Source organism: Bufo bufo, chromosome 1 (genome assembly GCF_905171765.1).
Source record: "Bufo bufo chromosome 1, aBufBuf1.1, whole genome shotgun sequence".
NCBI classification, from domain to species: Eukaryota; Metazoa; Chordata; class Amphibia; order Anura; family Bufonidae; genus Bufo; species Bufo bufo.
The window spans coordinates 195,545,621-195,572,511 of record NC_053389.1 but is presented as its reverse complement, the minus strand read 5'-3'; the positions used below and the strand labels follow the sequence as shown (position 1 = coordinate 195,572,511).

Here is a 26,891-nt window from a genome sequence, read left to right as displayed (position 1 = left end):
TCAGTTGGCCACACCGCTACTCAAACTATCTGGTGCATCTGGTAGCACAGAACATTTCTTGCTGACCAGTCCAAGACCAGGGCTGGAAAAGCAGGAAGTGTCTTGGACTACTGATGCACAATGTGTGTCAAGTAGTCCGAGAAGCAGTGCAACCATCTTGGATGACAGAAGAGGAGCCCAAGAATCTACAGAAAATGAAAGTGAAAAGAAGGTGATCCCCCCCTTAAACCGGTGGGTCGCTTTAAAGATGCGCTTAAGCAATTTTCTTTTGTCTATATATTGCAGTATAAGCTTTTATTCGAGAACAATGCAGAGGCTCTTCTGTATTCCTTGTGTATACTTGTTTTAGATGTGTTACAGAGCACTTGGAAAGTCTTCAGACCCTTTCATTTTTTTTTTTTTTAGCATAAACCCAACACATAAAAAGTTCCCATTTTTCCCCATCATTCTGCACTCAATACCCCCATAATAAGGCCTCTTACACACGAACGTATTTTCTTTCCATGTCAGTTTTTTTTTGCGTATGCAGAAGCATTCACTTCAATGGGTCCGCAAAAAACAAACAAAAGTTACTCAGTTTGCATTCCGTTTCCGTATGTCCGTTCCGCAAAAAAATTGAACGTCCTATTATTGTCCGCATTATGGACAAGGATAGTGCTGTTCTATTAGGGGCCAGCTATTCCGCAAAATACATACGGTCATGTGCAAGAGGCCTAAGAAAGTGAAATAGAATGTTAGAAAGCCCTGCTTATTTATTAAATCTTGCATTGACATAAGTATTCAGACCCTTTACTCGGGCCTTTGTTGAAGCACCCTTGGCAGCAATTACAGCACTTCTTGGTTATGATGCCACAAGGTTTGCACCCCTGGATTTTTTGCCATTCTCCTCTGCAGATCCTCTCAAGCTCTGTCAGGTTGATAGACACCATTGGTGAACAGCCATTTTCAGGTCTCTCAAGAACATTTACAGAGTTGTCCCTTGGCCACGCCTGTGTTGTCTTGGCTGTGTGCATGGGGTCATGGTCTCGTTGGAAGGTAAACCTTCAGCCCAGTCTGTGGTCTAGACTAGAGCACACTGGATCAGGTTTTCATTACAATTGTCTCTGTACTTTGCTTCATTCACATTTTCCTCAACTCTGACCAGTCTCCTTGTCCCAGACCCTGAATAACATCCGTACAGCATGATGATATCACCACCATGCTTCACTATAGGGATGGTATTGGGTAGCGCTTGATTTCCTCCAAACATGATGCTTTAAACTGAGGCCATAAAGTTAAATTGTTTCATCAGACCAGAGAATCTTGTTTTTCATTTTAGGCGCTTTTCTTTTCTTTTTTTTTTGCAAATTTTCATGTTCTGAACAGAGGCTTGTTTCTGACCACTCTGCTATAAAGCCCAAATAGGTGGAGTTCTCACTTAGTTTGGTGGGACAGTCAGCTCTAGTAAGAGTCCTGGTCAGGGGCGTAGCTAAAGGCTCATGGGCCCTGGTGCAAGAGTTCAGCTTAGGCCCCCATTCCCTTAGTGCTTGTTGGCAAGGGGCAGGGGAGCACATAGCCTTCCTGCTGCCAGAGGCAAACATTGGAAGGGCACCCCCTCATGCCAAATTCTTGACCTAACCCCTTCCCTCCAGTCAGAGGTGTAAATAGACCAGCATGCACTTTCTATAATGCCAGTGTCTTATGTGGCACAAGGGTCTTTGGGTCCGGTAGCAGCTGCTACCTCTGCACCCCCTATAGCTACGCCCCTGGTCCTGGTAGCCTTAAACACCTTCGATGTGGCTACTTTCACACTCGCGTTTCAGATAATGCAACTGTCTGCATCCGTTCAGAACGGATCCGTTTGTATTATCTGTAACATAGCCAAGACAGATCCATCTTGAACACTATTAAAAGTTAATGGGAGACGGATCCGTTTTCTATTGTGCCAGATTGTGTCAGTGAAACCGGATCCATCCCCACTGACTTACATTGTGTGTCAGAACGGATCCGTTTGGCCCAGTTTCATCAGACACTGCAAGCAGCGTTTTGGTGTCCGTCTCCAAAGCGGAATGGAGACTGAACTGATGCATTCTGAGCGGATCCTTTTCCATTCAGAATGCATTAGAATGCAAACTGATCCGTTTTGGACCTCTTGTGAGAGCCCTGAACGGATCTCGCAAACGGAAAGCCAAAACGCCAGTGTGAAAGTAGCCTGAAAACTATGGAGGCCACTGTGCTCTTGGTACTTTCAGTGCAGCAGATTTTTTTTTACCCTTTTGCAGATCTGTGCCTCCACACAATCCTGTCTCTGATGTAAAGACAGTTCTTTCCTCCTCCTGGTTTGGATTTTGCTCTGATATGCAAATCATGTCCAATCAACTAAATTTACCACAGATGGACTCCAATCAAGGTGTAGAAACATCTGAGATGATCAAGAGAAATGGGGGGCACTAAGAGCTAAATTTCAAGTGTCATAGAATACATACCGTATATCCACGTGAAATTTTAGTTTTTCCTTTTTAATAAATTAGTAAACATTTCTAAAATTCAGTTTTCACTTTCTCATTGTGGGGAATTGAGTGCAGATTCATGGGGAAACCTGTTTGTTTGTTTTTTAGCACAAGGCTACAGCAGAGCAATGTGTAAAAGGGTTCAAAGACTTTCTGAACGCACTGTATGGGCAGTCTGCCATTTTGATTCTTTATTCCCCTCCGATATGGTTCCCATGAAGCTCCTGGCTTTGCAGAGACAGAGTCTACACTACGAGTCCTATCTCATAGCGGCCAGTGATAGATCAGGGATATGGCACTTCTGTCCCGACACTGCATTCCTTTGATGCAGTTTCTGCCTGTCTCCCCTGGTTCCTTGTCAGCTCTTATAGGCAGCGAGAAGAGAGTGAAGCTGCATCTTATAGGATACACTGGAGATTCTGCACTCACACAAATAAGACAGACAATTATGCCTTATTCACACTTCCGTTATTTGGTCAGTGATTTCCATCAGTCATTGTGAGCCAAAACCAGGAGGGGAGCTACACAGACATAAGGTGTAAGGGAAAGATCTGCACCTGTTGTGTGCTCAGAGCCGCACCTGGTTTTGTCTCACAATCACTGATGGAAATCACTGACGGAAATCACTGACCGAACACTGAGAAAAGGAAAGCTCACCTTCTCCCTGGCTGTGACTCTCTCTACTGTGAATGGGCAGCTCGCAGCCAGGAAGAAGGAGACGCCCCTTGAGAAACACGGCCGTCTCCTCCTCCCTGTACCGATGGTATGGATATACATACCAGGCGGGAAACCAGAACAGGGGGGCACGGCGCAGCCCACATCTCTTCAATATGTCCTACACTACCAGGTATTTATATGGCAATGTCAGGACCGGTGAAAGGTTCTCTTCAACATGTAATGTACAACTTTCATGTTTTCAATACTTTGCCTTTGATCTGGGAAGGTTTTAAGCCAAGTCTATGTAGAATAGAGAATCCGTGTATATGTGATCACATGCCGTTATGTAGGCACAAACACAAGGCCCATATGTGACATGCCATTTTCCAAATCTTTGATGGCCACTTAGGATGCGGTCACATATTTGCAACTGTGCCCTCTAAGGCCTTATTCACACACTGAAGACTTGATCAGTATTTTGAAGCCAAAGTGAAGAGTGAATGCACAGAAGAGGCGTAGCATACATCTTTCCATCCTGGTTTAGGTTTCAAACTAATGAGGTAAAACACTATCCACATCTGCAATCTGAGAATTCGGGGTACAGCTACACAGTGAAACGTATCGTGCGACTTTCCATATAATGTATGTTCATGGTATCGCAGTGCAACGTGCTGCTACTGCAATGTGACCGTTGCATAAAATCCACCACTGCTGGATTCTGTGTCACAAGTCGCGACTTTTACTCCATTGACTTCAATGTAAGTTGCATGAGACACAGCTACATTTTCGCAGCCAAATCCCAGTTATAAAATAAAAATGTTGCAGACAAGTCGCCTGTATTTTTGTGCGGCACAACTTGATGGCTTCCTTCCCTTAGTCCTCATGGTATCCGTCCTAAACATATCCAGCACCAATCCCAAAGAACTGTGTTCATGATCCGCCTGGGTAATTTAATGTACAAAATAGACAGGCGATCAACCACTTTATGTACACAGTCTAAGCAGAGGTTGTGTCCTTCACAGCAGGAAGTCTACAGGACAAGCTGTTTTACCTTCTGGCTTATTTTATGCCCCAGATTATACTAACATCAATAATCTGAATGTGCCATCATATAAACCACACGTACACAGGAACATTTCTGACCAAGTGTGGTCGTTGCCATAGACCAGTGATGGCTAACCTCCGACACTCCAGCTGTGGTGAAACTACGACTCCCAGCATGCTCCATTCTGAGAACACCCAAGCGAGTGTAGATCTTAGGAGTCGTAGTTTTACCACAGCTGGAGTGCCGGAGGTTAGCCATCACTGCCACAGACTAAAGGCATTATCTGCACACACAATAATACTTTTTTTTGTAATAACATTTGAAATGACATTTTTTAGGACTACACCTCTGACCCCTCCCACCCCATTGAGGGCTATCTGCTGTAATATATGTTGCAATTACCGATTGTACTTTTTCTCACTGGTAGTTTTGTTTCCTAAAGGTACGTTCACATCTGCATTTAGAAATCCGGCAGACATAGCCACCGATCACCACTGACTATATCCGGAAGCTTTATAGCAGAAATGCCGACTTTCAGCTGAAAAGAAAAAAGTAACGGGTGCAGGTCTTTTTGTCCGGCCAAAAGCCAGCATTGTTGCCGGGACCCATTATAGTCAATGGTAATCCAGCGGTTTACATCATTATATGGCTATGCTAGATATGGTAACTCATTTAGGCAGGATATTCCTCTGACAGAACCCAGATGTGAACCTTTTTAGGAGGTAAGAGTTACCCACAGGGTACTGAGTAACAATGTTTAACCCCTTAAGGACTCAGCCCTATTTCACCTTCTGGACTTGGCCATTTTTTGCAAATCTGACCAGTGTCACTTTAAGTGCTGATAACTTTAAAATGCTTTGACTTATCCAGGCCATTCTGGGACTGTTTTTTCGTCACATATTGTACTTCATGACACTGGTAAAATAAAGTAAAAAAAAATCATTTTTATTTATAAGAAAAATACCAAATTTACCAAAAATTTGTAAAAAATGGCACATTTCCAAGTTTTAATTTCTCTACTTCTATAATACATAGTAATACCTCCAAAAATAGTTATTACTTTACATTCCCCATATGTCTACTTCATGTTTGGATCATTTTGGGAATGATATTTTATTTTTGGGGATGTTACAAGGCTTAGAAGTTTAGAAGCAAATCTTGAAATGTTTCAGAAATTTTCAAAAACCCAATTTTTAGGGACCAGTTCAGGTCTGAAGTCACTTTGCGAGGCTTACATAATAGAAAGCACCCAAAAATGACCCCATTCTAGAAACTACACCCCTCAAGGTATTCAAAACTGATTTTACAAACTTAGTTAACCCTTTAGGTGTTCCACAAGAATTAATGGAAAATAGAGATACAATTTCAAAATTTCCCTTTTTGGCAGATTTTTCTTTTTTAATAATTTTTTTAACTTTTACAAAGCAAGGGTTAACAGCCAAACAAAACTCAATATTTATGGCCCTGACTCTGTAGTTTACAGAAACACCCCATATGTGGTCGTAAACAGCTGTACGGGCACGCGGCAGGGCGCAGAAGTAAAGGAATGCCATACGGTTTTTGGAAGGCAGATTTTGCTGGACTGTTTTTTTTTTTACACCATGTCCCATTTGAAGCCCCCCTGATGCACCCCTAGAGTAGAAACTCCAAAAAAGTGGCCCCATTTTAGAAACTACGGGATAGGGTGGCAGTATTGTTGGTACTAGTTTAGGGTACATATGATTTTTGGTTGCTCTATATTACACTTTTTGTGAGGCAAGATAACAAGAAATAGCTGTTTTGACACCGTTTTTATTTTTTGTTATTTACAACATTCATCTGACAGGTTAGATCATGTGATATTTTTATAGATCAGGTTGTCACGGATGCGGCGATACCTAATATGTATACTTTTTTTTAAATTTAGTCTGAGAGCCATAGTTTTTTCAGTTTTTGGGCGATTATCTTAGGTAGGGTCTAATTTTTGGCGGGATGAGATGACGGTTTGATTGGCACTATTTTGGGGTGCATATGACTTTTTGAGCGCTTGCTTTTACACTTTTTGTGATGTAAGGTGACAAACCCGTAATTAGACTTACCGGAAATTTAGTTTCCTTGAATCCACCATGACGACTACCATGGAGAGATGACCCTTGACCTCTATAGGGGCAGGAACACAGAGTTTAAAAGGCCACCACCCACTCTCACCCTCAGTGTTTACAGATTACCAAAGTGGGTGCAGCCTAATGAATATTATAATAGCATATTCAACCACCAGTGACACCAGTTGTTTTTTTTTCTTAAAAGAGTATTACTTCATACTCTCTGATAAGGTTTACTAGGGAGGGAATATCTGAGCCGTCATGGTGGATTCAAGGAAACAAAATTACCGGTAAGTCTAATTACGGTTTTCCTTATCATCTACCATGGAGAACTACCAGATTACTAGGTAGAGGGGGGGAAAGCTGCCTGCAGAATCTTGCAACCGAAGGTCAGGTCTGCACTGGCTGAAACATCCAGACGATAGTGTTTTATGAAGGTATTTATATTTGACCAAGTGGCTGCTTTGCATATGGTATCTAGTGAAACACCGGCCTTCTCTGCCCAGGACGAAGCCATAGCCCTAGTGGAATGGGCTCTAATGTTGGCTGGGCTATCCAGGCCTTCCATGGAGTAGCAGCATGTGATGGTTAACTTAATCCATCTACCAATGGAGGCCTTTGACACTTTTTTCCCTTTGTTCTGACCGGCGAACTAGACTAGGAGGTTATGGCCTTTCCTAAATTCTTTAGTAGTAGCCAAGTATAACACGATGGTGTCTCGTACATCAAGGATGTGGAATTGAGATTCTTCCGGCTGAAGGACATCTACAGGAAAGGATGGTAAAATAATTTCTTGATCCCTGTGAAAATTTGATACGACCTTGGGGAGGAAACCAGGATCTAATTTTAGAACTATCCTATCTGGAAAGACTGAGAGGTAAGGTTCTTTGCATGAGAGGGCCTGGATCTCCCCTAGGCGTCTGGCTGATGTTATGGCGATCAGAAAGGCCGTCTTGTATGATAGATGTTTTATGAGGTGTCTGACAGAGGAGTGAATGGGGGATTTGTTAGTCCTCTTAATACCAGATTTAAGTCCCATTGGGGTACTTAATTAGTAAGGGATGGTCTTATTCTGGAGGCCGCTCTCATGAATCGTTTAATCCACCTGTGGTTTGATAGGTCGGAATCGTAGAATGCTGCTAAGGCCGATATTTGCACTTTTAATGTGTTAGGTTTAAGCCCCATGTCTAGACCCTTTTGGAGAAAATCTAGAATTTTCTGGATGCAGAGTGGTAAATTGTTAGGGCAGTTATCCCCTAGCCAGGAACAGTACCTTTTCCATATTTTTGTATAAATCGCCGTGATTACTTTTTTACGGAGAAAAGGCAACAGGAGCCGCACTGCGACAAACAATGTCAGCGGAGTGCAAGCGGCTATGGAGGCGGTCCCCCTCCAAGGCATATAACAAAAAAGAAATTCCGCAGCACTTCCAAAGTGTAAAATGAAAAAAAGTACTTTATTTACCAGACAGCAACGTTTCGATCCTTCTCTCTGGGATCTTTCTCAAGCTACTTTTTTACGGCTCAATTTCAGGGTATTGAGGACTTTCCCTGAGAGACCTTTACTTTTCAGCATTTCGCCCTCAGGTCCAAGCTGACAGACGGAACAGGCTGGGGTTCTGATGATTGATTGGGCCCTGTGACAGCAGGTTCGGATGGTATGGGATTTCCCAAGGTTCCTCTAAGGCTAGGTCTTTCAGGATAGAGAACCAGCTTCTTTTTGGCCAGAAAGGGACCACTAGTATTACTGTTGTTGGATCCCAGGGAGGAAAAGCGTATACAAGGCTCCATGTCCACCTGGTTGAGAACGCATCGATTGCCCACGGTCGGTCTCTGGGATTCAAGGAGCAGAAGCGTTTGACCTTGGCGTTTTCTTTTGATGCGAACAAATCTATCTGCGGAGATCCCCACTTTTTGCAAATTTTTAGGAAGGCACAGGGACCACTCTCCTTGAGCTATAGTTTTTCTGCTCAGGTAGTCCACTTCTAGGTTTTCTGAGCCCTTTAAGTGGACCGCCGTTATTGATAGGACATGTTCTTCTGCCCATTGGAAAATTAGTTCTGCCAAGCGGATTAAGCCTTTGGATTTTGTGCCACCCTGGTGTTTTAAATAGGCTACTGTGGTCATATTGTCCGAAAAAACTTTTAGGTGTTTTTTTAGAAGTTGGCTCTGCGCCACTTTTAAGGTTTCCCACACTGCACGCAGTTCTCTGTAATTTGAGGACTTCATACTTACTGCACCCCACCCCACCCCTGACTGCTTGCATCCGTTATGATTTGGACCTCTGTTTTTTTTTTTCCAGGCTACATGTTTTAACAAATTTTCCCTTACCTTCCACCAGTTTAGATCTAATTTTACGTGGTGTGGGATTAATATTATCCTGTCCAGTGAGGACTGTTTTCTGTCCCAATTCTTTAGGATCCAAGCCTGCGTTGTTCTGGAGTGGGCTTGGGCCCAAGCCACCGTCGTGATACAGGATGTCATGGATCCTAGAATGCTCATGACTTTTTCAGAGCCTGAAATTTCTGTACTCTTTCCTTGAAATCTACGAGCTTTTCTATGGGAAGGGATGATGACAGTCACAGAGTCCAAGATTACTCCTAGGAATTTTATTTGGGTATTTGGAGTTAAACATGATTTTTTTATGTTTATTATCCAGCCCAGTTTTGACATTTCTTGTAAGATGTAGTCTGTTATATTGTGTATTTTCGTTGAGGAGTCTCCTATTATGAGAAAGTAGTCTAGGTAGGGAATTTTTTTTACCCATCTTAATCTGAGAAAGACAGTCATTCCTACTACAATTTTCGTAAATACCCTGGGGGCGGAGGAAATGGCGAAAGGTAACGCTGTAAACTGAAAGTGATTTGTTATGCCTTGTTCGTCTTGCAGGGCGAATCTTAAGTAGGCCTGAGACTGTTGATGTATGGGGACGTGATCATACGCGTCTTTCAGGTCTATGGACGTCATGTATGAACCTTTTTTGATTAGTGGAATGATGGAAGATATTGACTCCATTTTGAATTTCCAGTATAGTATGTGCTGATTTAATCCTTTTAGATTTATTATAGTACGGGAGGATCCGTCTGGTTTTCTGGACCAGGAATAAACTTGAGTAAAAAACCCTCCCTCTTTAGGGGGGTGGGGACCTCAGTTATAACGCCTTCAGATTTTAAATATAGGACTCCTTGCCAGATTTTTTGCAATATTTTGGGGTTGTGTGTAGTTAGTTGAAACTTTTTTGGGGGGATTGAGGAAAGTTCTATACGATATCCGTTCTGGATTAAATTTAGGACCCAAGGATTCTGGGTTACTTCCTGCCAAGGTAACAGAAAATTCCTCAATCTGCCCCCTACTTTGGCGTCATTGCTTGCCCTCGGTTTGTTTATTCTGTGGATTGAGGAGAAAACCTCTGCCCTTGCCCCCTTTGGGATAACTCCACGACCCGTTTTACCTTTGCCTCTATATGATTTCGACTGAGAGGGAAAGGAACGAAAGGGTTTTTTCTTTTTCTCTTCAGGAAAACACTTTTTTGTGTCTGCTGCCTTTTCTAGTATTGTGTCCAACACAGGACCAAACACATACTCGCCGGAGAAGACAATAGAGCAAAGTTTTGCTTTAGATGTTCTGTCTCCTCCCCAGGATTTAACCCATAAGACGGGACGTGCGGCGTTAGATAGAGCTGCATCCTTGGCAGCAAAACAAATGGACTCTGCGGAGGCATCCGCTAAAAAGGCAGTGGCAGACCTCAGTAAAGGAATTGAACCTGAGATTTCCTCCCTAGGGGTTTTATTTTTTATGTGGTTTTCGAGTTCGTTTAGCCAGATATACATGGTTCTGGCGACAGATGTGGCGGCGATGTTGGTCTTGATACCATACATAGAAGCTTCCCAACATTTGCGTAGCAGGGCATCAGCTTTCCTTTCCATAGGATCGGACAATTGAGAAGAGTCCTCAAATGGCAAGGAAGTCTTTTTTACCACCCTAGCGACTTGTACATCGATCTTAGGTGCGTCATTAAATATTTTTGTTTCTGTTGGGTCAAACAGTAATCTTTGCTTAAATTCCCTGGAGACTCCTAGTCTCTTCTCAGGATCACTCCATTTGTCTAAGATCATGTCTCTAATGTTTTCGTTCACAGGGAAAATTTTTGATCTTTTTGTTTTGAGCCCCCCCGAACATTTCGTCCTGAACCGATTTAGGTTTCTGGACGTCCTCTATGCCCATAGTAGACCGTACAGCTGTCAATAGGTCTTCAATTTACACGGATGAGAAGTATTTTCTATCATCCTCAATAATTTAACCTTCTGACAAACTTTCATCAACTTCAATTGGTCTAGGTTCGGACGGGGCCAAATCCATGTCCTCTGAATCAGAGGATGGAATTGAAATTTTTGACTTTTTTGGCGGAGGTGCAGAAACAGGTTTAAGAGAGGCTAGCGACAATTTGATTTAATTTTGTATCATCGATTTAACCTCTGTTAGAATGGACGGCTGTTCCTCTTTCATTAGGGCATAAATACATGGCTGGCAGTTTTTTTTTAGCATAACCTTCTTGCAGCTTTTTAGCACAAGTGGCACATCTTGTGTTCTTAACTTTAATCTTTGCCTTTGCTCCCTATAAAAGAGGAGCAGCTATACATTAGCCCACTATAAGGAATCATACATTTTTGTTTCATGACTCCCACAGGGTAACTCACGGTTGGAGTGGCCGAGGGGGGTCCCGCCTGATCCATGTTGCTTGCTGGGGCGTCCGGAGCCGACATATTTGCTCAAACAGGGAGGACTCGCAGTGGAGGCTGTGAAATTTAAAAATGCCGCTCTTTAAGCCGAGTGGCGTCTGACATCACAGCGCGCCTCGGCGTATGCGTTCCACTGCGATGTGGCTCCGCCCCCACCCGGAAGTATCCCAGCGCGCGGCCAGCGACAATGGTAAGGCCGGCAAGCAGCACTGGATCTTGGGTCAGCTTCCTCGTCTGGAAGGGAAGGAAGACCCCGGGTACTTACTAGAGGGAAAGCAGGCCCCCCCCCCCAGCTGAGGACGAGTTCCCTCCGTTGCTCTACCTCTGCCCAGCATTGGAATAAACCGCAGGAGGGCAGAGGGAGTCCAGGATAAAATCTTCAATTAGGTATTTAACGATACCTCCTTCCAGAGGTGCTCTGTGTAGGTGCCTCCATAGGGGCAGGAAAACACTGAGGGTGAGAGTGGGTGGTGGCCTTTTAAACTCTGTGTTCCTGCCCCTATAGAGGTCAAGGGTCATCTCTCCATGGTAGCCGTCATGGTGGATGATGAGGAAAAAATTGTTTATTTAACACAGTTTTTATTTTTTACGGTGTTCATCTGAAGGGTTAGGTCATGTGATATTTTTATAGAGCCGGTCAATACGAACGCGGGGAGAAACCAAATATGTATACTTTATTTATTTATGTAAGTTTTACACTAACAGCTTTTTTAAAACAATAAAAAATGTTTTAGTGTCTCCATATTCTGAGCCATATTTATTTTTTATTTTTTGGGCGATTGTCTCAGGTTGGGGCTCATTTTTTGCGGGATGAGGTGACGGTTAGATTGGTACTATTTTGGTGGGCAAACGCCTTTTTGATCGCTTGCTGTTGTACTTTTTGTGATGTAAGGTGACAAAAAAAATTGTTTATTTAGCACAGTTTTTATTTTTTATGGTGTTCATCTGAGGGGTTAGGTCATGTCATATGTTTATAGAGCCGGTCGATAAGGACGCGGAGATACCTAATATGTATACTCCCCCCCCCCCTATTTTTTTACTTTATTTGGGGAAAATTACGTTGTTGTTTATTTTTACTTGAAACTAAATTTTTTGGGGGGAAAACTTTTTTTTCACTTTATTTTTTGTCCCACTTTCGGACTTGAACTTTTGGGGGTCTAATTCTTTACAATGCATTCAAATACTTCTATATTGGAATGCATTGGCTGTATGAGTAATACAGTGTGCATTACTCATACAGCTTCCGGCCTGTGAGATCCTGGGGGCTGGATCTCACAGGCTCGTCATCGGAAGTCATCGCGCTGCCTTCCATGCCATCGGGTCCCCCCCACAGCCCCATGGGGACCAGATAGTACCACCGCCACCCCAGGGAATGGGGGGGGGGGGCGGGGGGCACGGGACCCCCCCCCCCCCCGCGCATTTAGCCGAGGTACCTGCTCAATGATTTGAGCAGGCACCTTGTTCCGATCACCGCCCGTCATACCAGTGTAGTACTGTACTGCGGCGGCAGCAGGAAGCGCACGGCGTCATAGAAAACCGCTGCTTGCATGCAAGTTGGATAGGTTTGGTCTGTGCTTGTGTTCAGTGTTTCAGTTTTTTCCACGTGGATGCAGTCAGTTTTTCAAAAACTGAATAACACTCATATCCTAGAAACCATCAGTGAAAAACACATTGCATCCAGACGCCTTCTGTTTTTCACACAAGCCCAATTCACTTCTATGGAGCCAGGGCTGGGTGAAAAATGCACAATATAGAACATACTGCGACTTTTCCTGAAAGAAGAGATGATTAGTGATAAGCTCATGTGCACAGATCCACTGAAATCTGGATGTTATGCGTTCACTACACGAATTGCATCCAGATGGAAAACTCGCTATTGTGAACGAGTCCTTAGTCTCTCCCTTACAAATTCTATGTAATTAGAAATAAACAGGAGTGACATCTACACCCCACATACCATAGCGAGACTGCATTGTGGGCGGATTACAGCCTGTGACCTCCGAAACAACTCTAGCTATACGCCTATTAATACAACACTTTAATGTGTGGACTTTTTAGACAACCAGGGTGCGTTCACTTTGCACAGGATATCTCAGGATGCAGTGTCCCTCCTCAAGTCTAGCGAGTGCAAGCATGTGTGTCAACTTATGGTCCTCACCCCCTTGCAATTCTCCTTTTAGAAGAGCCAAAGCTAAATTTGGCAGCTCCATGGGATGCAACCTCTGGAGAACAGTCAGGCCTGCCTAAACAGCTGGAGAGTGAATGGGCCAGATTTATCATTACTCTGACAGCTCACTCCACTTTCACATAAGGATAAAGTCAGTTTTAGCCAAGTCAGATTTATGATCAGCCCTTTAAGACTGTAATAAATGTGGTTTGACGGTAGCAGTTTATCTGTCAGTAAGCAGCTTTTCGAAAGTCGCACGTCCTTACGAAAAAGTCGCATGTTCTATTAAAAAGTCATTTTTTTGCGACTTATTAAATAGTCCCAATAGTAAATCTGTCTAGAGATTCATTTACATAAGAAAACACACCCACTTTCAGAAAACTGGCAAACATAGTGCAGAACAGAAAAAAGTCGCAAATTTGTGTGCAGTTTTAGCGTTTGCGCATTTTTTTGTGACTTTTTGACTCCATTATTCTGACTTGAGCTAATGATAAATCTGGCCCATTGTCTATGAGGGTTGGAGAAGTTTAGTCTGTCACCTAGTACAGCCCACGAGAATGTTGCTTTGACACAGGACTGCAGGTTTACGCATTGCAATCCTATCTTGTTGCACAAACTATGCAGTGTTCAGCCCTGCTACCTCTGTATAGCACAGATGCATTTTATCTGCCCAGCATATTAACGGTGCAACAGCCTGGCACTTACACTGATGGACATTAGGGAAGATTAACTATACTAATGGCACCAGAAAAGTGGCTTAGTTTGCACACAAAAAGAAAAAAAACTCTTCAGCACCACATTTAGGGTCCATTCACGGATCCACAAAACACGCACACTGGCAATGTGCGTTCCACATTTTGCAGACCGCACATCGCCAGGACTAATAGAATATGCCTATTCTTGTCCACAATTGCGGACAAGAATAGGGCACGTTCTGTTTTTTCGGGAACGAAAATGTGGGTCCACATTTCCAGATCCAAATAAATGAATTCTGCATTTTGCGGAACAGAATTGCGGGCGTGTGAATGGACCCCAATTGCGTGTTGTAGACACTTTTTATGCCTTGCCAAACAAGGGGTGTGACTTAGCAGGAAAGGGGCCAATCTTTACCAAAATCTTGACATAAAGTAGGTCAAATGATAAGTGTTGTAATGCAAGAAAAAAAAGTATCTAAAGATGCGCCAAATTTACCATAAACCGTAAGCCACTGTGATTGATTTGGACAGTATAGTCTAAAGGCCCTTTTACGCAGGCAGTGTTACATGCAGCAATCATCCCCTCTGTATGGAGACAGGCAATCACTAATGAAATCTCTCCTCTTCCCCATACAGATTCATCGTTGGCCGGCGGCACATCCCTGATTACAAGGGACTATAGGAGACGTGATCATCTGATGAATGAGCGTTTGTGTGATAAACATTAGACAGGATTAGCGCTGTATTACATTATGCAATCATCCAGGCGATTGTCAGGAAGGAAGCATTTCTTCCAGGCATTCGTCTGCTTGTCAACAGAGGAGACCACGCAGCGATCTCCTCCACAGGATGCGGAGGAGTGATCACTAATGCCATCACTCGTCCCCATGAATTTAAGATCTGGATCAAGAAGTTACGTGTCATTTCTTGATGCAGTTTTCACGCAGAAAGCATAGCTGATTAGAATGGGGCTAATCCAGGTGTTGACCCACGGCAGTTGTTAATGCAAAAAAAAAAAAAGTGCACATACCTTGAAATGCAAAAACCCAACACCAAATAAACTTACCACCTCCAATATACCATATATTTTAGAGTATTAGATACACTTACTTTTTGGTACAGCTACCTCTAAGGCTACATTCACACGTCAGTATTTTTCTATAATCCGATTTTCTGTCAGTTTTTTGCGGATCCGTTGTTCCTGAAAATGTTTCCGTATGTCATCCGTTTTTTGCGGATCCGCAAAAAACAGAAACATGTATAAATTTCAATAAGCAAATAAAGTTTTGGGATTTCTTTAAAAAAAAAAAAAAAAATTAAAATGTCATTTCCAGGAACGGATTTCGTATAAAACGGATGACATACGTAATGACATCCGAATGTCTTCCGTTTTTTGCGGATCCATTGACTTTGTATTGTACCAGGATCCGATTTTTCAGGAAAAGAATAGGACATGTTTTATTTTTAAACGGACATGCGGAACGGAACAACGGAAATGGACAGCTGTCCGTTTTTTTCCAGGACCCATTGAAAATGAATGGGTCCAGATCTGTTCCAGGAAAAACAGATCAGGAAAGAAAAAACGGACGTGTGAATGGACCCTTAGGGTCAGTTTAACCACTTAAGGACCACAGGTTTATACCCCCCTAGAGACCAGGCCCTTTTTTTACAAATCGGCACTTCACAACTTTAACGGTTTATTGCTCGGTCATGCAACTTGGCACCCAAATGAATTTTACTTCCTTTTCTTCTCCCAAATACAGCTTTCTTTTGGTGGTATTTGATTGCTACTGAGATTTTTCGTTTTTCTGATATTAATTAAAATAGACCACAATTTTCTCAAAAAAAGTGTATTTTTAACTTTTTATGGTAAAATTGTTCAAATATAATTACATTTCTATACAAGTTCGTGTCAGAATTTATTGTGCTACATGTCTTTGATTAAAAAAAAAAAAAAAATCCAATAAGTGTATATATATTGGTTTGCGCAAAAGTTATAGCGTTTACAAACTATGGTACAAAAATGTGAATTTCCGCATTTTGAAGCAGCTCTGACTTTCTGAGCACCTGTCATGTTTCTTGAGGTGATAGAATGCCAGGATAGTATAAATACCCCCCAAATGACCCCATTTTAGAAAGAAGACACCCCAAAGTATTCACGGAGGGGCATGGTGAGTTTATGTACGATTTAATTTTTTTTCACAGGTTAGCGGAAAATGACACTTTCTGAGGAAAAAATAAAAAATAAAGTTTCCATTTCTGCTAACTTCTAGCAAAAAAATAAATAAAAAATCTCCCACGGACTCACTATGCCCCTCAGTGAATACCTTGGGGTGTCTACTTTTCGAAATGGGTGTGTTTACTGTTCTGGCATTTTGGGCGGGGTTAAAATTTGTAAGCAACCCTGTAAAGCCTAAAAAGTACTTGTTGGACTTTCGGTCTCTTTACGCACCTAGGATGCAAAAAAGTGTCACACTTGCGGTATCGTCGTACTCAGGAGAAGTAGGGCAATGTGTTTTGGGGTGTATTTTTACATATACCCATGCTGGGTGAGAGAAATCTCTGTAAATTGAGAACTTTGTATAATTTTTTTTTAAAAGTTGTCATTTACAGAGATATTTCTCACACACAGTATGGGTATATGTAAAAATACACCCCAAAACACATTGCCCTACTTCTCCTGAGTACGGTGATACCACATGTGTGACACTTTTTTGCAGCCTAGGTGCGCAAAGGGGCCCAAATTCCAATGAGTACTTTTAGGATTTCCCAGGGCATTTTTACGCATTTGGATTCCAAACTACTTCTCACGCTTTAGGGCCCCTAAAATGCCAGGGCAGTATAAATACCCCACAAGTGACCCCATTTTAGAAAGAAGACACCCCAAGGTACTCCGTGAGGGGTGATCAATGACAGGGGGATGATCAGGGGTTAATAAGTGGCAGGGGGGGGGGTGTAATGTGTGTGTGTGTGTGTGGGGCGTTTGGTGCTACTTACAGAGCTGCCTGTGTTCTCTGGAGGTCAATCCAAGCAAAAGGGACCACCAGAGGAGCAGGTAGCAGGCATATCAGACGCCATTTACAAAATAGCGTCTGATATACCCATTTGATTGGTTATTTTAAAAATCTACAGCCTGCCAGCCAATGATCAGCGCTGGCAGGCTGTAGTTAAACTTTTCTTCTGCACAATCCTGTGAACGCGCGTTCACAGGAAATCTCAGGTCTCACGAGAGGACGCCGATAGGCGTCACTGAGACCTGAGAGAGCTGCCGTCCGGACGCCTATCGGCGTTACCGTGACGGCAAGTGGTTAACACGGTTTTGGGCCGAGTAATACGCCTGTAAACTGCCTCTCGTTCATTTCAATGGGAGTCCGTAGTTGCTTCTTTTTTACAAGTGTAAAAAAAAAAAGCACTGTGTAATAAAGAAGCAGCATGCCCCATCTTGGGGCAGAATCAGCACTGATTTTCCCTTTGTAATTAATGGGAAACAGAAAAACACTCCTAATTTGGGAGCAGAAAAATCTGCTTGGATTCAGCGCAGATTTTTTACACGTGTATTTTAAAATCAGCCATGTGAACTGACCCAAAAATACTCCAAACAAGAGACTTAGCCTCATTTGTCAGTGGAAGCAGCACTGTGGCTGGCAGCAGTACGGTGGAGGGCAATTGTGACGAGGTGTTCCAGCTTTCATACATGATTAATGCACGTCTGAAATGGTCGGTATGCTAACCAAAGCAAGTGTACAGTAAGAGGCTTCCCCCCTTTATGTTCCAAATTATTGGTGCATTTTAAAGTCCAGAAATAGTTAATAAATTAGGTTGTATTGGTTCTCTGATACATGATACATTGACAATTTGAGGGGGGGGGGGGGGGGAACAAAAAAAAAAAAACACCCTTCTGATCTTGGGCAGTGCATCAGATTACATGGTCCAGCAGTAGGCAACTAGTGTTGTGCGGCAGTTCGTATTCTATGTTCAGCTCGAGACAATATCCGCGCTCCATCCATCTGATCACCTTCCACCACCGCCTCCGCCGTTTCCTCCTTGGTTACCAGCGTCTGATGCGCCAGACATCATCAAAAACAGAACAACAGGGATTATGTACATCCACTGCAAAAACAAAGCGGACAAGTGTTAGCCTCACACAATCATCCCCATATTGGGCAGAAGGAAAGAGACAAGCAAACGTCCTTGCTTAAGAAATCAGAAGACAAGAAAAATATGTGGCCCTGATTGGTTGCTATGGAATTTGTCTATTGCCCTCCCCTCTAAAGCTACCTATATATATATATATATATATATATATATATATATATATATACACACACACACACACACACACACACACACACACGTCAGCCAACCAAGCACACACACAACCTGCATCTCCCAGGAGAGCACTGTATCGGACAGGTTAGAATCCACCCTGTGTTTCTCTGTCTAAGGGCTCATGCACACGACCGTATGTTTTTTGCAGTCCGCAAAAAATACGGATGTCGTCCGTGTGCATTCCGTATTTTGCGGAACGGAACAGCAGGCCCTTAAAAGAACAGTACTAGCTTTGTCTGTAATGCGGACAATAATAAGACATGTTCTATTTTTTTTTGTAGAACGGAAATACAGACATACGGAAACAGAATGCACACGGAGTAACTTCTGTTTTTTGCGGACCCATTGAAGTGAGAGGTAACGCATACGGTCCGCAAAAAAAAACAACACGAACGGACACGGAAAGAAAATACGTTAGTGTGCATGAGCCCTAAGAGACACTGAAGCACTGTCAAGCTGTCCAGCAACCTCCTTCTGTTGTGAAACTACAACTCCCAGCATGCATACTTGCTCAACTATTCTCGGAACTGCCATAGAAGTGAATAGAGCAATCTCCGGCACATGAAGCAATGGAGGTTACTTACCCCGACACACCTTAAATTGTCAGCAGCAAATCATGTGAAAATTTGCAGGATCCACCAATAATATAGAAACTATCAGCCACAGGACTGCTGTTCTGCATGTGATGAGTAGGAACCATGGCTGCTAGGCACATACAGAGCCACAAAGTCTGCTTCCCTGGCTACAACATTAGGTCACCAGGGAAGACATGATGCTAAAGACTAAAAAAAAGGCTGCTCTGCAGGAGGGGGCACCAGGGTTTATTACAAGCATTAATAAAACTATATCCTACCATATGGCATTAACAGTTCATCAGTGGAGATCCAACTGCTGGGATGCCCACCGATCACCACAACTTAATAGTAACCCGTATCTGGTCTCAAGGCTCAGTCCTAACCAGTAATGCAGCCATCCCAGCCAGTCATCTTCTTACCATGCCAAGAACAGCGACCTGTACGTCTGCTGACTAGAAAACACCATCACCATTCTGCTAAACTACCACGGTGCACATGGAAAGAGAAATGTGGAGATCCCAGCACCACCAAAGATTTGCAGCAGCCACACAGGCAACAGATTTGGGGGCTGAAGACATGCATATTTCTAGAAAAGCAATGGTCGTGAGATAACACAATGAAGCATTAAGGATACAAATGAGACCTCTGAGATCTGAGGCGCTGGATAGTGGTCCGCATGAGTGCACAATACATTTGATTTCTGAATCATACAGGCGAAACCCGAAAAACACTCGAATATTGTGCAAAAGTCCATTTATTTCAGTAATGCAACTTAAAATTAGAATATTGTGAAAAGGTTCAATATTCTAGGCTCAAAGTGTTGCACTCTAGTCTGCTAATTAATCCATATCCACTGAACAAAGGGTACAATACCCGAGATTGTGACTTTGGGGTTTCATAAGCTGTAAGCCATAATCAGCCAAATTATAACAAATAAAGGCTTGAAATATCTCGCTTTGCATGTAATGAGTCTCTCTCATATGTTAGCTTCACCTTTTAAGTTGCATTACTGAAATAAATGAACTTTGCACAATAATCTCATTTTTCGAGTTTCACCTGTCTAGAAAATACTTATATCTACTTATGACAAATGCCGATATGGTAAGCAGGTATGGAAATCCCCCGAGATCGGTAACCAGGTACCTAGATGAGCTACCGTCATACCTGCGTTAGACTGGATTCACAGGCATGTCAGGAATTGGGATCTCAGTCTTCAAGTGAATCAACGTTCTTCACATTCCAGTAATTAACTGCAGCGAAGCCCATAACACTATGGTGTATTGGTGTAATTGCCTCATTTTTAGGGGCACCTTTCCTGTAAGCAGTTAAGCAATTTCCTTTAGAGCGGTTGTACCAGATTTTTACCATTGATGGCCTATCCTTAGGATAGCCATCAATATCTGATTGGTGGGCCTCCGGTACCCAACCCAACTATTTCGGGGTAGCTCCTGTGCTGGAAGTTGGCTACAAAGCAAAATCTGTATAGTGAATGGAGCAGCTTAAAAGTGGTTCTCCGGGCTAAACCTAAAATTGGGGCATAATACTTACCTGTGGAGGGAAGAATGTTGGTCTGGTACTTCTCTTCCACAGCGCAGCCCGTTCCAAGATCCACCACCCTGTCACGTGACTGCTCCTGTCGGCTTTATGGTCTTCCGGTGAGTCTCAGTCTTCTTCTCTTCCTTTCTTGAGCAGGAGACAGATCATCATGAATGACGCCACCGCCTCCTGCTCAAGAAAGCTCCGGCCGGCCGCACTCACAACGCAAGCGCACTATGCTGAAAGCTAGTGCGCATGATTGCCGGCTGCTCTCTGGAGTATACAGGATTGTATGTGAAGCCTGTACTGACTCCTGCACAGCGCGATGTAAGCGCTGTGCAGGAGTGACAGCATACGATCATCCACAATGGCTGCTCACTATGTTGTGGATCTTACTGGGGGCACTGACTGGCACATTGGGGGGCACTAAATGTCACCGTTATGGCAGCTCAGTATGAGTGATAGGGATCATGCAAACTACTGTGATCGGCCCAGGAATCCATGTCTCAGTCCATGTGTCAGCCACAATTTCCAGGCCAACCTCGGCTCCCCTAACCAGATAAGAGACTGGCTGTATCATACATTACTGTCATATCGTCAGTTCGGTCAGGAGAGTGCGGTCGGCCTGGGAGATGTGGTGACACGCGGACCGCGTTTCCCAGCCTGATCATGGTCTTATCTCACGTGTATCACACATGATGGCCCAAGATAAACACTTCAGCAGTCAGGACCAAAAAAAATAAAAAAATTAGGCCTCATGCACAGGACCATATCGGTTCTGCTTTCTCCAAGTAGCCGATCTGCTAAATAAGGATACTGCCTGTGTGAGATGTGCATTTGGTTTCCAGAGCCATTGAGTTCTATGGGTTTTAGATCTGTATTATGAGGACCAGAATAAGACATGTTCCATATATCGGTACAGCAAACGATAGATGTGGAAAGCATACTGATGAAGTCCATGCATTTTCCACATCCGTATGTGAGTTCTGGTCCTTATAATGCAGACCTGAAATCCATAGAAAATTAATAGGACGGCAAAAAAATAAAATAAAAAATGCAGGTCGCACACAGACAGTATCCTTATTTAGCGGATCTGCGTCTCAGACAGCAAAATGGATACAGTAGTGTGCATAAGGATTTAGATACACAGCTCAGCAGGCTGTATCATGCAAAATGGGATTAGATACACACTTCAGCAGGAAGTATCAAGCACACATAGATGTTAGGATTAGATACAGATGTGTTTGGATGTGCTTGTTGGTTCCAGCTGTTTATTACACTCTGGAGATGGTAAGGGAAGAGCCTGTGGACGGTCAGTGATGGGATTTAGACACTAAGTGAGAAGTAGATTCATGTCTGGATGTAGATAGACACAGGAGTCATAGATGGTGTAGCTGCTGCAGACAGAGCAGTGGGGGGCGTGTCCAGTCTGACTCCTCACTGTGCAGTGCAGCCAGGCTTGTGTATCAATAAAGTTATATATTCAACAAAACAAGAAAGGAAGAAAGTAAACAGATCTGCCAGGATAATGTGATGTCTTCCAGGGGGGAAGGAAAGCTCAGACATGAAAAACAGGTATTGGGGGCATTAGGAGCACATCAAAAGAATTTTGATTTTGGGACCGGACAACCTCTTTAACCACAGGTTTATACCTCCTAGTGACCAGACACTCCACAACTTTAACTGTTTATTGCTCGGTCATGCAACTTAAAAAGAATTTTACCTCCTTTTCTGCTCACTAATAGAGCTTTCATTTGGTGGCATTTCATTGCTGCTGACATTTTTACATTTTTTGTTATTAATCGAAATTTACCGAAAATACATTTTTCACTTTCGGTTGTAAAATTTTTCAATTAAAACTACATTTCTATATAATTTTTTCTCTAAATTTATTGTTCTACATGTCTTTGATAAAAAAAAAAAAATGCAATAAGTGTATATTTATTGGTTTGAACAAAAGTTATAGCGTTTACAATCTATGGTACAAAAATGTGAATTTCCGCATTTTGAAGCAGCTCTGACTTTCTGAGCACCTGTCATGTTTCTTGAGGTGCTAGAATGCCAGGATAGTATAAATACCCCACAAGTGACCCCATTTTGGAAAGACGACACCCCAAGGTATTCCGTGAGGGGCATGGAGAGTTCCTAGAATTTTTATTTTTTTGGCACAAGTTAGCGGAAAATGTATTTTATTTATTTTATTTTTTTCTTACAAATTCTCATATTCAACTAACTTGTGACAAAAAATAAAAAAAACTTCCATGAACTCACTATGCCCATCACGAAATACCTTGGGGTGTCTTCTTTCCAAAATGGGGTCACTTGTGGGGTAGTTAGTTATACTGCCCTGGCATTTTAGGGGCCCTAATGCGTGAGAAGTAGTTTGAAATCAAAATGTGTAAAAAATGCCCTGTGAAATCCTAAAAGGTGCTCTTTGGAATTTGGGCCCCTTTGCCCACCTAGGCTGCAAAAAGTGTCATACATGTGGTATCGCCGTACTCAGGAGAAGTTGGGCAATGTGTTTTGGGGTGTCTTTTTACATGTACCCATGCTGGGTGAGAGAAATCTCTCTAAAAGACAACTTTTCCCATTTTTTTTATACAAAGTTGTCATTTGACAGATATATTTATCTCACCCAGCATGGGTATATGTAAAAAGACACCCCAAAACACATTGCCCAACTTCTCCTGAGTACTGCGATACCACATGTGACACTTTTTTGCAGCCTAGGTGCGCAAAGGGGCCCAAATTCCTTTTAGGAGGGCATTTTTAGACATTTGGATTCCAGACTTCTTCTCACGCTTTAGGGCCCCTAAAATGCCAGGGCAGTATAAATACCCCAGGGCAGTATAAATACCCCACATGTGACCCCATTTTGGAAAGAAGACACCCCAAGGTATTCCATGAGGGGCATGGCGAGTTCATAGAAGATTTTTTTTTTTTGGCACAAGTTAGCGGAAATTGATTTTGTTTTGTTTTTTTCTCACAAAGTCTCCCTTTCCGCTAACTTGGGACAAAAATTTCAATCTTTCATGGACTCAATATGCCCCTCAGCGAATACCTTGGGGTGTCTTCTTTCCAAAATGGGGTCATTTGTGGGGTGTTTGTACTGCCCTGGCATTTGAGGGTCTCCGCAATCATTACATGTATGGCCAGCATTAGGAGTTTCTGCTATTCTCCTTAAATTGAGCATACGGGTAATGAGATTATTTTTTTTTCCGTTCAGCCTCTGGGCTGAAAGAAAAAATGAACGGCACAGATTTCTTCATTCGCATCGATCAATGTGGATGAAAAAATCTCTGCCAAAAAAAAGGAGGGGAAAGGCGTCTGCCAGGACATAGGAGCTCCACCCAACATCCAAACCCACTTAGCTCATATGCCCTGGCAAACCCGATTTCTCCATTCACATCAATCGATGTGGATGAATAAGTCATTGCCGGGATTTTTTTATTTTTTTTTTATTTATAAAAAATGTTTGCCAAAGCATATGAACACCGCCCCTCAGCTCATAAGCCTCGGCAAACGTATCTTTTTTACTGCAGAGGAGAAATCTCGTCCTGCAGCGCCGCATACACCGACTTTTGTGTAATCTGACAGCAGCGCAATGCTTCTGTCAGAATGCACATCAGTGCTGCAGCTGCTTGATCGCTTGGTCCACCTAGAAGGTGTAAAAAAAAAAACAAAAAAAAAAAACAGGCCGCTCACTGAGAAGGCCGCACATGCTCCATGTCATCCTTCATCTGCCTCCTGAGCCGATAGGGAGACCATGGACACGCCCCCCCCTTATCTGCAGAAGAAAAGACCCTCCCCTTGAGCCGCCAGCTTGATATAAATCTAGCAGAACAATGAATGGGGAGATCTCAGGATCCATCTGAGGTACAGGGCTGGTTCTAGCTTTGTTAGAAAGAGGTTGTCATGTACTATATGATGTCCGATTTTCATTTTGTACATTAGTCATGGGATAACCCCTTTAATGCAGCACTGTTCCCATTCACTTCAGTGGGAGCAGCTCTGCAGTAACCAGCTCCATCCACTATAAAGTAGACGTAGCTGTGTAGTTCCAGTGCTGGAGCAGAGTTGAAACAGCTGATCTGTGAGAACCTGGGGTGTCAGATCAGATTTTAATGGCCTACCTTGGGGATAAGTCATCAATAGTAAAATCATTGACAACCCCTTTAAGGCTTTGGAGGGATTCTCCAAATTCTCATGCACTATTCTTATGTACCATGTAGGAAATGTCCTTACTCTTCGATTTTATCCCTTTTCTACCCTTACCCTCAACAAAGGAGGGACCTAGGGTAAGAAATAATAAACTTCTGTAAACTCAAATTTGATTGCAGGTATTCTGGTATTACCACACTGCACCAGCATCTGAGCAGGAACGTGTGGGCAGGAATGACTGCACGGTGAAGTTTCCAGGTCAGGTATTACACCAAGTTACGTGCAGCAGACAAAAATAGAGTTAATTGTTTCTATGAAGTAAAGGTTATTTTTTGGAATACATCCAAAAGAAACAATGACAGAGGCAGTCATTAAATAGACACGAGGCCAAAGGGCAGCAGACTACGCTTGCTACAGGAGATGTCTACACCTAAAAAACAAGCCTGCTTTCTAACCACAGTGCCCTACTTGTCCATTGATTGTATATGGTACTGCAGCTCAGGTCTATGGGACTGAGCTACCAAGCACAAATAAACGTAGGTTAGGGTGCTTTTACTATATCCAAGCTGCAAAAAAAAAATAAAAAATTTATATATGCCTTAAAAATGACAATTTCTCCCACATTCTTTAAAACAAGGCCTCATATAGTCAATAAAAAAAATAAAGCATTATGGCTGCTAAAATGCAGAGGAGCAAGATGAACAGATTTAATGTGTCATTAAAGTGGTTCTCCGGGAATTAAGAAAGTGAAAATACCTAAATATTACTTTATTATAAATATATTCTCAAAATACCTTTCATTTGTTAGAATGGCTCGTTTTGTCTGGGGAGCAATAATTAGGAGAAATAAAATGGCTGCCGTTCAATTAATAAACACAAAGCCTGTCCTAATCACACAGCGGGACAAGGAGCACTGAGGTAAAGAGCTGCCTCATCCTCCTCTCTGCTCTACTTGTCAGGGATTATGATCCAGACTACAGATGATAAAATCTTTAGCGGAATCTCTGTAGAGTTGAATTTCTCTTAACGATTGCTCCCTAGACAAAATGAGCCATTGTAACTAAATCAAAGGTATTTGGGAATATACTTATATTAACCCTTTAAGGACCCATGACGTAGCTGTACGCCATGGGTCCAATCCCTAAACATAGCGCCTGCTCGCACGTGCAGCGGGCGCCTTAGCCACGGGGTTTCTGCCATTATAAATAGCAGAGACACGCAGCACATGTATGCGATCAGCCATAAGGCTGATTGCATACATCTTACCTTTCAGATGCGGTGGTCAAATGTGACCATGGCATCTGCGCAGACCGGAAACCGGAAGTCGCGCGGTTCCGGTCCGGTAACAGCTTTCCCCGGCTGAGATTGGGGAATCCGTTACCTTGCGCTAATTGACCGAGGCCTCAATTAGGCTTCAGAGTCAATTCGATGTATATATCAATGCAGGCCACTAGGTGGCAGCCTTGTATTGATATAGTGCAAATAAAGTTTTCAATGATGGCTATTTATCCATCACTGAATACTATGGGCAATCCAATGATTGCCAATAATTGTCACCCAAGGCAACTTAAAAAAAACAAAACAAACAAACACCACAACTAAAAGTTCAAATCACCCCCCTTTCCTTAAAAATAAAAATACTTAACCAATAAAAAACAAAAAAACATCATGGGCATCGCCGTGTGCAAAAATGCCCATACTATTAAAATATAACAATATTAATGGCAAATAGCGTAGCGGGGAAAAAAAATAACAGTAAATTTGCCATTTTTTGTCACTTTAAATACCCAATAATTTTTTTTATAAGAAGCGATCACAAAGTCGCACACACTTAAAATTGGTATCATTAAAATGAACAGATCGTCTCGCAAAAAATGAGCCCTCACACAGCCCCGTACACATAGCTACAAAAAAGTTATAGGGGTCAGAATATGGTTTTTCAGTTTTAAGACCGTACTGACCTGGAGAATGAAGATAGCAGGTCAAGTTTACCGCATAGTGTACAGTGTAACACACACACCCCTTTATCAGAATTGCATTTTTTTCTCCGCTCCCTACTACATGGTCTGCAACCGTAAATGGTGCCATTAGAAAGTACAACTTGTCCCGCAAAAAATAAGCCCTCATAAGGTCATGTGAATGTAAAAATAAAGAAAAGATAGGACTATGGGAAGGTGGGGAGTGAAAAATGAAAACGCAAAAAAGTTTTCAGTTACTTTATTTTCTTAATTCCTGGAGAACCCCTTAAAAGGCCCAAACATGCCTGGTCATTAAGTTGTTACTATCTACAGGAAAGATAATAAATGTATGATCACTGGGACCCCTACTAATGATGAGAACGCAGGTCCCCTATGTTACTGGATCGGTAGTCAGCAGACATGACCCCTGCTACATTCACTTCTATGGGACTGCCAAAAA

At 42.6% G+C, this 26,891-nt stretch overlaps 1 protein-coding gene and 1 long non-coding RNA gene across 3 annotated transcripts in view; one reads left to right on the top strand and one right to left on the bottom strand.

Annotated features, from left to right (window-relative positions):
- The first annotated feature begins 547 nt into the window (after window positions 1-547).
- LOC121002611 lies at window positions 548-18,549 on the top strand. The gene is made up of 3 exons (XR_005779300.1): window positions 548-568; window positions 2,726-2,732; window positions 18,350-18,549. It is a non-coding gene; the product is annotated as an uncharacterized LOC121002611 (long non-coding RNA).
- EMC10 (ER membrane protein complex subunit 10) overlaps window positions 17,674-26,891 on the bottom strand; it is a 26,173-nt gene continuing 16,955 nt past the window's right edge. For both annotated transcript variants that reach the window (XM_040434049.1, XM_040434043.1), the window contains one exon: window positions 17,674-17,982. Coding sequence is in view for 1 of the 2 variants with exons in the window: in XM_040434043.1 (XP_040289977.1) it covers window positions 17,884-17,982 (99 nt within the window). In the remaining variant the exon portion in view is untranslated. The remainder of the gene's footprint in view (window positions 17,983-26,891) is intronic.